General features: G+C 53.6%; 1 protein-coding gene across 1 annotated transcript in view; it reads left to right on the top strand.

Annotated features, from left to right (window-relative positions):
- LOC115397565 (metal transporter CNNM4-like) overlaps positions 1–12,456 on the top strand; it is a 27,730-nt gene extending 15,274 nt beyond the window's left edge. The window contains exons 5-7 of the mRNA XM_030103923.1: positions 3,829–3,925; positions 9,933–10,108; positions 10,886–12,456. Of these exons, the coding sequence (XP_029959783.1) occupies positions 3,829–3,925; positions 9,933–10,108; positions 10,886–11,173 (561 nt within the window). The 3' untranslated portion in view covers positions 11,174–12,456. The remainder of the gene's footprint in view (positions 1–3,828; positions 3,926–9,932; positions 10,109–10,885) is intronic.
- Positions 12,457–12,725: the final 269 nt, after the last annotated feature.

Raw genomic sequence — 12,725 nt, 5'->3', positions numbered from 1 at the left:
CCCGGCGTGAGGACAGCAGGACGGATTCACTGCTAGCTTCCTCTGCTCTGCAGTTCCACTCTGGACCACAAGGTGGAGTTTTCAGAAGCAGCCCGTTTGTGTGGAGTTGGATCGTTGGGACTGTCGTCAAGGAGCAGGCGATCGGTCCGTTGAGTTATTATCCGCTGAATAAAGGAGCAGAAACCGCTTGGACGGGTTTGGACGGGTTTGGGAGGAGTCGGCCGGAGGTCACCGTACTGCGTGTCGCGACTGGCGCCCTGGAGGCCACGCCTCCCCCAGCCTCACCGCCACGCCGGCCGTCCTGACGGCCGTCTGTGTTTCAGCTTGACGGGAGATTTCCTGAGCTGAAGGCTCGTTTGTCTGATTTGACTTCAGGGAAATCAGTTTCTGGGTCTGGGACTTCAGGGATCGGGTTTGAAGCGGCTCGCCGCCGCTGCTGTCGTGGCGTCAGCACAGACCTGGGAGAACCGGTCCGACCGGCGGGCTTTGGCCCGCCGCCTCCCTCTGTTTCTATTCTCTCCTCTCCTCCCCTCCCCCACGCCTCCCTTTGAATCAAACAGCTGCGTTCCGTCGTTCGGCGTTCCTTTGCCGTCCTCTCTGTCCTCTCTGTCCTCTGTCTGTCCTCACAGGTTAAATATTTGACCCCAGCTGGACAGTACAGACCGGCAGAATGGACCGTATGTCCAGAGGTGATCGGGGTCTTTGAGCCCCCTCGTGTCCTTCAAGGGACACACTGAGTGAAGACGGTTGACCTCTGCCAAAAGGATGACCGTGACGAGGCGTCGTACCGTCGCTTCCAGACGGCTCTGTCTGTCTCTCCAGGCCAGAGACCTTCTGCTGTGGGGCCGTCCATCCAGTTCTGGGTTTTCCTCCATGTCTGATCCCCTTCTCTCCACTCTCCATGTTTTTTAACTTTATGACACTTCTTTCTTTGGGCTTGGTTTGTTTTGGAATCCTTTCACTTCAGTAACTCCTAATTATATTGTCGGAACGCCCTGGAGGTGAACTGACTTTGGTCGTTTGGCGGAAGCGTCTAACTTGAAACTCACCGCAGCCTCAACGACAGATTTTTTTTTCATCTTGAGCCTCCTCTTGCTGAACTGTACCCGTCGGACTGCAGAGCAGCATTTCCAGCTCTGTAGTACTCAGGACCAGAACCCCGGAGACGGCCCGGAGGTCCTCCGTTGACTGTCCACTCCTCTTTCCGCAGCCAGTCGTCCTTGAACGAGGCGTCTGACCTCTGACCTATTCACTGGCTGCTGGTTGAGTCCTGTGGGGTGAACGGAGCAGGTGAGGCTGAGTGGAACATGCAATCTCAGCAAAGGCACACCGGCAGGGCCAGGGACCCGTTCCCAGAGTCATCCTGAGGTCACAGGCCCTCAAGAACCAGACCGGAACAACCTCGAATAACTGATTATTGAACGACCTTTACGTGTCCTGTTGGAATGTTCCAGAGCACCTCAGAGTAAAGACACCAGCGAGCATGGCGCTCAGGCCGGATGAAGTCAGAGAACTGATCAGTCCTTTAAATATTCAGCCAGCAAAGCTCGAGTGGCGTTCCTGATTCACGTCCATTTGATGTCCATTGGGCTGCCCGTTGGCTTGCCCGTTGGATGGTTCATTGTTTTGGGTTGTACATTTGGTTTAGGTTTCAGATTATCCATTTGGTAAGACTGTTGGGTCGTCCGTTCGATTCTCCGTTGGGTTGTCCACTGGCTTGTCTCTGACCCCTTTCATACTGACGCACGGCGGCAGTGCACGGCGGCAGTGCACGGCGGTGCAGGTTTTTACATGAACAGTCCGAGATCAGTCTGCAATAAGCAGCGTCTCTTCGTGTTCATTCGGAAGTCAGACGAGAACTAAAAAAGGGGGTCCTGCTAGTGGTTCTCTGAACTTGGACTGTTAGTGTTTTACCCTACCTCATCCAGTCCCAACATGACTTCAGACGTCTCTGAAATCTTCGTAACGTGGCTTACTGGTTTGGTTTGGTATTGGTTTGGGATCATTCCACAACGCATTTCATGGAGTCCCGTACCAGACGGAGTCCACCGAACCGGGTTAGCGCTGCTCGTACGAGCGGTCCGCAGACCTCGGTACGTCGGTGTGGAAGGGGAACGCGGGTGTCATGAGGCCTGCTGTGCAGCCACACACTGGAGAACCTGATGGACAGAACGTCTGAGCTGACTGGACTTGTTCATCTTCAAGGTGGCAGTTTTCTGACGCTGAAAGACGACCCGGTTCGTCTTGGTGACCCAGTTTGACCTCGTGGTTGGTTGGTTTACCGAGGGGTCGTTGAGGTGGAGGAGACTGAAGTTGGTTTGTAGAAAGTCTGGTTTGTGCCTGAACGTCGTCTGTTCTGAAGCAGTGGTTCTTCAGCTGGAACCAGGTCTGATTTGTGTCGACTGAGGTTCTGAGGAGCTGCAACTTGTTGTGAGCTTAATTCAGTGTTTGTGGTGAAAGCAGCTCACTCCTACCCCCCCTCCACCTCAACCCCCCGCCCCCCCACCCCCCGTTGTAAACAAACCCGCCTTCTGAACTGGCACTCGACTCGCTCTAAAATAGAACAAAGCGATGTGAGCTTTCTTCCATTTGCTCTTTTGTCTCGTCGTTCCAGCTGGAAGAGAAAGTCTGGAGTCTGTTCTCGTCATTTCGCTTCGGTTTCATCCGACGCCATCAGCCGCTCCGTCGGCGCCATCAGCCGCTCCGTCGGCGCCATCAGCTGCTCCGTCGGCGCCATCAGCCGCTCCGTCGGCGCTGTGCCCGTCCTCTACTGTGTTCCGACGAGACAGTTTCAGAGACGAGCTCAGTTCTTGGCCTCGCTCCTCAAACCCGTCCTGTCCGGCATCGAACCGTGGGACAGAGAGACAGGAAGAGAGACAAGGAAACAAACAGAATGAAGAGAAGGAAGAGAGCGACGTCGGTCAGAACCGACGCTCCAGAACCCGACCAGACGGAGGACATCCTCTGGACTGCGGTTGGAGAACGTAGCCGGTGGTGTTCTGGGACGTCCTCAAAGCTCCGTTCAAGTCCCGCCTGAAACCTCCACCGCTTCACCGACAGGACGTCGGACTTCAGCGTAACCATGGAAACACAGACGCTCTGCAGTGAACGCCGTCGGCCAGCGTCGGCTGTTCTGACACGCTGTTATTTTGACCACCTGTTATGGGTGTGTGTGTGTGTGTGTGTGTGTGTGTGTGTGTGTGTGTGTGTGTGTGTGTGTGTGTGTGTGTGTGTGGTGTGTGTGTGTGTGTGTGTGTGTGTGTGTGTGTGTGTGTGTGTGTGTGTGTGTGTGTGTGTGTGTGTGTGTGTGTGTGTGTGTGTGTGTGTGTGTGTGTGTGAGAGGATTAACTGTGCCGTGTTGTTGCTGCAGTTCACACATTCCAGCGGCGTTGGTCGGACCGGCGCTCTGAACCAACACAGAGGCCTCCTGAACCCCGTCAGGGTCCCTGTTCAGGGTCCGGTCAGGACCAGCGGAGGCTGTAGCGCCCCCTACAGGCCGCACCGCCTCGGTTCATACAGGAAGAAACGATCTGAGCTCCTCTCAGCTTCAGTTTGACTTTAATTAAACGATTAATTAAAACACTCCGAAATAAAGAAATAGAGTGACGGATGTTATTGATCTTCCAGTCTGGAAAAACTAGATTTGTTGATCAGCCATTCATTCAGCCCATTTTTTGCAGAAACACCAGAGTTCACCGCTTTTGTTCGTTTTGATTGACGTTAGCTGCTGCTAATGCTAAAGCTAACACCTTCACTTCCTCTCTGAAGGACGGCTGGAGACTGACCTGTGTGTGTGTGTGTCTGTGTGTGTGTGTGTGTGTGTGTCAGGGCCGGGTGGAGGTGGAGGCGGGGAACGAGAACATGAAGTTCGAGACGGGACCCTTCTCCTTCTACGGCGTGATGGCGCTCAGCGCCCCCACCCTGGGTGAGTCTCCGCCTCCCGGCCGTCTTCTTTCAGGTCCTCAGGACAGGTGAGCGGGCGGAGCAGCTCGGCCTCCGCCTGAGGCTCCGGAGGATCCGCAGCTCCCGTCCAATCAGGGATCGATATGTTGTGGAGATCCTGACGTTGGTCTAGAACCGGGCTCTGCGGTTCAGAACAGAACATTTGATTACGTTGAACCAGTTTTCGTTCCTTTCAGGTTTTTTTTGTGGACAGTTCTGACATTTTCTTTTTAAACAGTTTTCTCTGCCTTTTTTTCCTGCCATGTTTCATTTTCTTATGTTATAAATTGGAGACATTTCAGGTTTTTTAAGCTGTTCTATCGTTTTTTCTCATTTCTTGTGGTTTTTGCTATTTTTCCAAATTTTACTTGAACTTTTTCTGAACCAGGAGTGACGGATCATATGATAATATAAAATCAGTTAAATGTTTATTAATGTATCCTGTGGTGAAGGCTTCATGGAGCCGCCACAGAGGGCCTGAAGAGCCACGTGTGGCTCCAGAGCCGCGGGTTGAACACCCCTGGTGTGCACAGTCAGAGCAGTGGGGACGGTCAAACAGCTCCACCCGCTGGACAGCGTGTGGCGATGCAGGTCCTGATGGGAGTCCTGACCTGGACTGACCCTGGAACACCTGGGGGATCCGGTTCCAGGGCTTTACTGGATTTACTCTCAGATGAATCTTGAGCTGAAGGATCCGTAAATAAATTCTCTGAAGTTCTCTGGAAAGATGTTGAAGGATCACAGTCCTGTTGGATCTCAGTGGAACGTCTCATTAACCTTTAACCTCAAACTGATTCAAATGATCTGGACTGAATTCTCCTGTAAAAACAACCTGAACTTCATAAATGATCATTAAAACGGTTTGAACCGTTTCCCTGTAAAACCCGTCAAATAACATTAAATAACATTAACTTTGAAATATAAGTCACTGAACCAGAGACACAGTGGGAAGAAACTGTGTGTGTGTGTGTGTGTGTGTGTGTGTGTGTGTGTGTGTGTGTGTGTGTGTGTGTGTGTGTGTTGTGTGTGTGTGTGTGTGTGTGTGTGTGGTGTGTGTGTGTGTGTGTGTTCTTGTATTTCTATCCTTGTCGGGGCCAAATGTCCCCACAAGGATAGCAAAACGTGGAACGACGTGCCTTGTGGGGACCTTTTTCCGGTCCTCAGTAGGAGAAACAGTGTTTTCTTGACCATGTTGTTGTTACTGAAAAAAGTAAAAGTGCAAAAACATTTCTTTAGGGTTAGGCTTTGTTGTGGTGTGGGTTAGGGTTAGGGTAAGGGTCAGGGTTAGGGGCTAGACATGAATGGGAGTCAATGGACGGTCCCCACAAGGATAGAAATACAAGACTGTGCGTGTGTGTGTGTGTCACCTTATCTTGGTGTCTTGTGTGTGTCATGAGACTCATTCTGTTGATTCCATTGGTCCTGGTGTACAGCTCCTCCTCCTCCATTCCTTCTTTTGTTTCCATCACTCTGGTCCCAGTCCTGGTCCCGGTCCTGGTCCCGGTCCCGGTCCTGGTCCCAGTCCCAGTCCTTTCTGTTGTTCCCGTGTAAAAGTATTTTTCAGGAAGTTGTAAACCTGTCAGCAGTTTTCACTTCAAGCATCAAAAGAACCTCAGATTCACTGAAGACAGAGAACTTCCTGTTTCTCACTGACTCCTCCTCTCCTCTTCCTCCTCCTCTCATCTTCCTCTCCTCTTCCTCTCCTCCTCCTCCTCCTCTCATCTTCCTCTCCTCTTCCTCTCCTCCTCCTCTTCATCCTCTCCTCTTCCTCTCCTCCTCCTCTTCATCCTCTCCTCCTCCTCCTCTCTCTTCCTCCTCCTCCTCCTTCTCCTCCTCTCTCTCCCTCCTTCTCTCTCCTCCTCCTCCTCCTCCTCTTCCTCCTCCTCTTCCTCCTCCTCTCCTCCTCTCCTCCTCCTCCTCCTCCTCTCTCTTCATCCTCCTCCTCTCCCTCCTCCTCCTCTCCTCCTCCTCTCTCTTCCTCCTCCTCTCTCTTCCTCCTCTTCCTCCTCCTCTCTCTTCCTCCTCCTCTCTCTTCCTCCTCTTCCTCCTCCTCTCTCTTCCTCCTCCTCTCTCTTCCTCCTCTCTTCCTCCTCCTCCTCCTCCTCCTCTCCTCCTCTTCTCTCTTCCTCCTCCTCTCTCTTCCTCCTCTTCCTTCTCTCTCTTCTTCCTCCTCTCTCTTCCTCCTCTCCTCCTCCTCCTCCTCCTCCTCTCCTCCTCCTCTCTCTTCCTCATCCTCCTCCTCTCTCTTCCTCATCCTCCTCCTCTCTCTTCCTCCTCCTCTCTCTTCCTCCTCCTCTCTCTTCCTCCTCCTCCTCTCTTCTCCTCCTCCTCCTCCTCCTCCTCCTCTCTCTTCCTCCTTCTCCTCCTTCTCCTCCTTCTCCTCCTCTCTCTCCCTCCTTCTCTCTCCTCCTCCTCCTCTTCCTCCTCCTCTTCCTCCTCCTCTCCTCCTCTCCTCTCTCTTCCTCCTCCTCTCTCTTCCTCCTCCTCTCTCTTCATCCTCCTCCTCTCCCCTCCTCCTCCTCTCCTCCTCCTCTCTCTTCCTCCTCCTCTCTCTTCCTCCTCTTCCTCCTCCTCTCTCTTCCTCCTCCTCTCTCTTCCTCCTCCTCTCCCTTCCTCCTCTCTTCCTCCTCCTCCTCCTCCTCTCTTCCTCCTCCTCTCTCTTCCTCCTCCTCCTCTCCTCCTCCTCTCTCTTCCTCATCCTCCTCCTCTCTCTTCCTCATCCTCCTCCTCTCTCTTCCTCCTCCTCTCTCTTCCTCCTCCTCTCTCTTCCTCCTCCTCCTCCTCTCTCTTCCTCCTCTTCCTCTTCCTCCTCCTCCTCTCTTCCTCCTCCTCCTCCTCCTCCTCTCTCTTCCTCCTTCTCCTCCTTCTCCTCCTTCTCCTCCTCTCTCTCCCTCCTTCTCTCTCCTCCTCCTCCTCTTCCTCCTCCTCTTCCTCCTCCTCTCCTCCTCTCCTCTCTCTTCCTCCTCCTCTCTCTTCATCCTCCTCCTCTCCCTCCTCCTCCTCTCCTCCTCCTCTCTCTTCCTCCTCCTCTCTCTTCCTCCTCTTCCTCCTCCTCTCTCTTCCTCCTCCTCTCTCTTCCTCCTCCTCTCCCTTCCTCCTCTCTTCCTCCTCCTCCTCCTCCTCTCTTCCTCCTCCTCTCTCCCTCCTCCTCTCTCTTCCTCCTCTCTTCCTCCTCCTCCTCTCTCCTCCTCCTCCTCCTCCTCTCCTCCTCCTCTCTCTTCCTCCTCCTCTCTCTTCCTCCTCTTCCTTCTCCTCTCTCTTCCTCCTCCTCCTCTCCTCCTCCTCTCTCTTCCTCCTCCTCTCTCTTCCTCCTCTTCCTTCTCCTCTCTCTTCCTCCTCCTCTCTCTTCCTCCTCCTCTCCTCCTCCTCCTCCTCCTCTCCTCCTCCTCTCTCTTCCTCCTCCTCTCCTCCTCCTCTCTCTTCCTCCTCCCTCCTCCTCCTCTCTTCCTCCTCCTCTCTCTTCCTCCTCCTCCTCCTCTTCCTCCTCCTCCTCCTCTCTCTTCCTCCTCTTCCTCTTCCTCCTCCTCCTCTCTTCCTCTTCCTCCTCCTCCTCCTCCTCCCTCTTCCTCCTCCTCTCTTCCTCCTCCTCCTCTCTCTTCCTCCTCCTCTCTCTTCCTCCTCCTCCTCTCTCTTCCTCCTCCTCCTCCTCTCTCTTCCTCCTCCTCCTCCTCCTCTCTCTTCCTCCTCCTCCCTCCTCCTCCTCTCTTCCTCCTCCTCCTCTCTTCCTCCTCCTCCTCCTCCTCCTCTCTTCCTCCTCCTCTCTCTTCCTCCTCCTCTCCTCCTCTCTCTTCCTCCTCCTCTCTTCCTCCTCCTCTCCTCCTCTGTCTTCCTCCTCCTCCTCCTCCTCCTCTCTCTTCCTCCTCCTCCTCCTCCTCTCTCTTCCTCCTCCTCTTCCTCCTCCTCCTCCTCTCTCTTCCTCCTCCTCTCAGTGGCTGCTCCTCGTCCTCGCCTCCTCTCCTTTAAGAGGTTTTCTCTGTTCTCTCGGTTGCCAGGTAAACGCCGGCATGTCGGGTCAGTTAACCAGGAGGGGTGGGTGTGGGGGGGTCGGAGGTCGGGAGGTCAGAGGTCAGGGTTAAACTCTGTTTACTCAAACTGTCCTGAAGCTTTAGTTGGCTTTACTCTGAAAAGCTCAGTGACTTCCTGTTTTCCACTCAGATCAGTTCAGTTCTGCTCAGAGTCACGGTTGTTTCTGTTCATGATGACGGTGAAGAACCGTCAGACGACAGGAACGTCCCGCCAGAGCTTCAGCTCTCCGCAGGGACCAAACCGTCAGAGTGGAACCAGAACCTCCAGGACTCCAGTCCTGCTTCTGTTTTAAACTTTCCTCTCTTCACACCTGGATTCCACCGTTTCAGTAATCCATCCTCTAAACACTGACCCCCATCCCATCCTGATCCGCCTCAGTCCTGAGACCAGGTCCCGGTCCTGGTCCCGGTCCTGGTCGGAGCTCCTCCAGTCTCACTTTTCATGATTAAAAACATTTCAGATCAAATAAAGCTGGATGTCTGTTCAGTGGAGAATTTAAAACTGCTCCGATATCGTCATGGTTTGATTCTTCTCTCAGATAAAGACTACAAAGTAGTTTTATTCTGTTATTTTATTTATCCTCATGAACGTCAGTCTTCGCTGTGAACGATGAGTTAAATCCTGATGTTCGGAGCTTCTCCTCTCGTTAACCTGTTTGTCATCAGCAGGCCGATTATTGCTGTTTTATCACATTATCAGCATTTTTTTATTCTGATGAATTAAACTTTCACAGTGAGTGAACATTTTTAAAAATTTGATTATTGTTTTTAAAATGAAGATGATGGATGTATTGTAGTTGTTGTTGTTGACGGTGGATTCCAGCAGATAAAGCGAAACGTTGGCGACTCGTTTGTCCTGTCACGTTCACTTTTTCACTTCTTACTTTTTTATTATTTATTTTAAAGCCTTTGAAAATAATGAGTTTGAATTCTATTTTTTTCACACTCTAATGATCTGGAATGAGATTGATCATGATGATAATAACAATAATAATAATAATATAATTAATAATCACCTCACAGAAACGAGGAAACGTTTCTTCAAGACGCAGCTCGTCAGTTGAATCTTTTCCAGAAAGGTTTTTGTAAAAAATATAGAAATGTTTGTGTCCTGTGGTTTTGACTGGAGCTAACGCGTTAGCATGAAACACATTAGCATGAAACACATTAGTTAAACAGTCAACTAGAAATTTTTTTTTTTTTTTTTATGTTTCCTTCTGGACCTACGATACATTAAAAATCCGACCTGTAGCTGTTAACCGTTAGCTGTTAGCATTTAGCTCTTAACCATTAGCTGTTTGTAGTTAGCCCTTAGCCGTTAACCGTTCGCCGAATGGAAGCTAACCCAGCTGACCTGTCCAGGTAAAACTGTTTCCTATGACTCACTGAGGCCCCCTGCTGGAAGACTCACCCCCACCGGTAATGAAGCCCGCCCGGTCCAGTGTGTGTGTGTGTGTGTGTGTGTGTGTGTGTGTGTGTGTGTGTGTGTGTGGCACGTTGTGGGTTCTCCGTGTGGCAGCAGAGGTGGAGAACCTCTGGAGTTGTGGACGGTCTTGAATTCCTGTGAACTGTTTCCCGGCTTCACCCTCTCTGTTCTTCTGTTTTGTAGTTTTTGTCACATGATTGGTTAAAAGTTTTCCAGGTAAATCCGACGTGTCGACGAGGAAAACCTGCGACCGTCTCCGTCGGTAGACGTTCGTCCGAGCTCCACTCGGTTCAGCACCGCAGCGGAAAACGTTTCGTTTAGAAACACTGATCCACCTCTGTTAGCATGCTAGCCTGTTAGCCTGCATCCCGCTAACTCAGCCCGGAGTGAAGATTAACACCGTAAAGTCAGCGGCTGGTGCTGAGCGAGTGTTTCGCCTCGTCCGAGTCACTAACGGTTCACCTAACGGCTTCCTGGATTCCCGCGGATCCGCCTCTTTTGCTAACAGGAAGTCTGGTTTCTTCTCTCGGACCCCGCAGAGTTCCGGTCGCCGTCCCACCTCAGCGGCCTGAACCGGACCGCCTCGCTGAGCGGCGCCGACCGGACCGAGTCGCTGTCGGCGAGCGGGAGCAGCAGCCAGCTGAGCGGCCCGCCGGCGCAGCAGTACACCCCCGACTTCTACGTCCGGGCGCTCACCGACCTGCAGTTCGTCAAGGTACCGGCTCTCGCCGCGGGGGGGGGGGGGCGGGCCCCGATGGTGGAGAACCGCCAGGACCTGAGGCGGACCGTGATGGACCGACCCAGGTCCTCACAGTTCTCCACAATAAAGGCCCAAAGAGTAAAGCTAATATGAGGTCAATGAAAAGCGAGCCAGACCAGGGCTACAGCCTCCCCAGCGAGAACTGATCCAGGTCCTGGAGAGGAGGATTCTACCGATAGCTGAAACTCGGTTCCAGGAGGAACAATGTGGTTTTTGTCCGGGTCTTGGAACCCTGGACCAGCTCTATACCCTCCATAGGGGCTCGAGGGTTCGTGGGAGTTCGCCCAACCAGTCCACATGTGTTTTGTGGACCTGGAGAAGGCGTTCGACCGCGTCCCTCGTGGTGTCTTGTGGGGGGACTTTGGGAGTACGGAGTCCGGGGCTCCTTGTTCAGGGCCGTCCGGTCTCTGCAGGACTGAAGAAGTCTGGTACGCCTTGCTGGCAGTAAGTCGGACCTGATCCCGGTGCATGTTGGACCCCGGCAGGGCTGAACTTTGGACTGGTTCTGTTTTAGAATTTTTGTGGACAGAATTTCTAGGAGCAGCCAGGAGCCGGAGGGGGTCCGGTTCAGGGACCAGAGGATTTCATCTGCTTTTTGCAGATGATGTTGTCCTGTTTCATCCTGGACCATCATGCACTGGATGGATGGAGGGAGGGAGGGAGGGATGGATGGATGGATGGATGGATGGATGGATGGATGGACAGACATTAAGTTCTGATTCCTCTCCTCAGATCACTCGAGCTCAGTACCAGAACGGCCTGATGGCGTCCCGCCTGGACAGCACGCCACAGTCCCCCGAGAGCGGCCACAACAGCACGGGCCTGGACCAGACCCCCCCGGCCCAGGAGCCCGTCCCCGCCCCCGCCCCCGCTGCCACCGACCCCACCATCATGGACCTGGGAGTCGAACCTACGCCCACGGAAAACGGGCCGGATGAGACCACCCTGCTGCTGAACGAGCAGAACTCGCCGCACACGGCCAACCACCACCACCACGGCGGGCTGGAGAACAGCGTCTGACCCCCCAGACCCCCCCAGACCCCAAGACCACAGCCCCCGATCCACATCCCCACCCGCCCTCACACCTGCACTACTGCACCCGGGTGTGTGCGGAGGAGGAGAGGAGTGTGTGTGTGTGTGTGTGTGTGTGTGTGTGTGTGTGTGTGTGTGTGTGTGTGTGTGTGTGTGTGTGTCTGTGTGTGTCTGTGTGTCTGTGTGCCTGTGTGTCTGTGTGTCTGTGTGTGTGTGTGTGTGTGTGTGTGTCTCTAATTCACTGTCCCTAAACAGACTCAGGGAGACTCCGCCCTCCTCCTCTTTGCCCCGCCCCTCTATAATGTACATACATGCAAGTGTGGTGGAAACCCCCCAGAGCCCCCCCTTCAGACTGCCCCCCCCAGACTGCTCACGCCCGCCGCATGTGTAGCACACCCCCCCCCCCCATACAGCTAGAAGACCAAGAGGACGGGAGTCCAGATGAAGACATTCATGTGGAGAAGAGACTTTATTGTGGAGCAGAAACCGCAGCTGATAGTCCTGATCCTCCTGATGATCCAGGGAGCCCTGGTCCCCCTGGTCACCCTGATCACCCCGGTCCCCCCGGTCACCCTGATCACCCCGGTCCCCCCAGGACCCGGCAGGTCAGGACCGGTCAACACTCCAGACTGAGAGACGAGAGCAGCTCGTCCTCTGAAGCTGACATGTCGGATTTAACTGAAGCGTTGAGATGAGTCCAGTCTGACCTGGAGGGAGGCGGCTGTCTGGACCAGCCTGAACCTGTCTGGACCAGCCTGAACCTGTCTGGACCGGTCTAAACCGGTCTGAACTGGTCTGAACCAGTCTAAACCAGTCTGAACCAGTCTGCACCAGTCTGGACCAGTCTGGACCGGTCTGGACCGGTCTGAACCGGTCTGAACCGGTCTGAACCGGTCCAATGCGACTGTTTTTCCCGCTGCAGCTCCGGTCTGGGATGAACTGACTGGAACGTCTCCGTGGTCTCGGCTCCATGGATCATTTCAGAGGATCCGGTTTTGATCACCTGATCGGTCCAGATCGCCGTCTCCTGCAGGGACACCGTTTATTTTCCACGTGACTGTTTGAGGGTTCAATTCCCAGTTTCCTGCCCCGAGCCTTTTTCCCCTGAGCTGTAAAGAGATTCACCGCTGGTGGACTGTTTGAACTGTGGACAGTCTGTCTGCTCTGTGGACAGTCTGCTCTGTGGACTGTCTGCTCTGTGGACTGTCTGCTCTGTGGACAGTCTGCTCTGTGGACAGTCTGCTCTGTGGACAGTCTGTCTGCTCTGTGGACTGTCTGCTCTGTGGACAGTCTGTCTGCTCTGTGGACTGTCTGCTCTGTGGACAGTCTGCTCTGTGGACAGTCTGCTCTGTGGACAGTCTGTCTGCTCTGTGGACAGTCTGCTCTGTGGACAGTCTGCTCTGTGGACAGTCTGTCTGCTCTGTGGACTGTCTGCTCTGTGGACAGTCTGCTCTGTGGACAGTCTGCTCTGTGGACAGTCTGTCTGCTCTGTGGACAGTCTGCTCTGTGGACAGTCTGCTCTGTGGACAGTCTGCTCTGT

The sequence above is a fragment of the Salarias fasciatus genome, chromosome 12 (genome assembly GCF_902148845.1).
Source record: "Salarias fasciatus chromosome 12, fSalaFa1.1, whole genome shotgun sequence".
NCBI classification, from domain to species: domain Eukaryota; kingdom Metazoa; phylum Chordata; class Actinopteri; order Blenniiformes; family Blenniidae; genus Salarias; species Salarias fasciatus.
The sequence above is the reverse complement of the archived record's forward strand: the minus strand, read 5'-3'. Positions and strand labels throughout refer to the sequence as shown.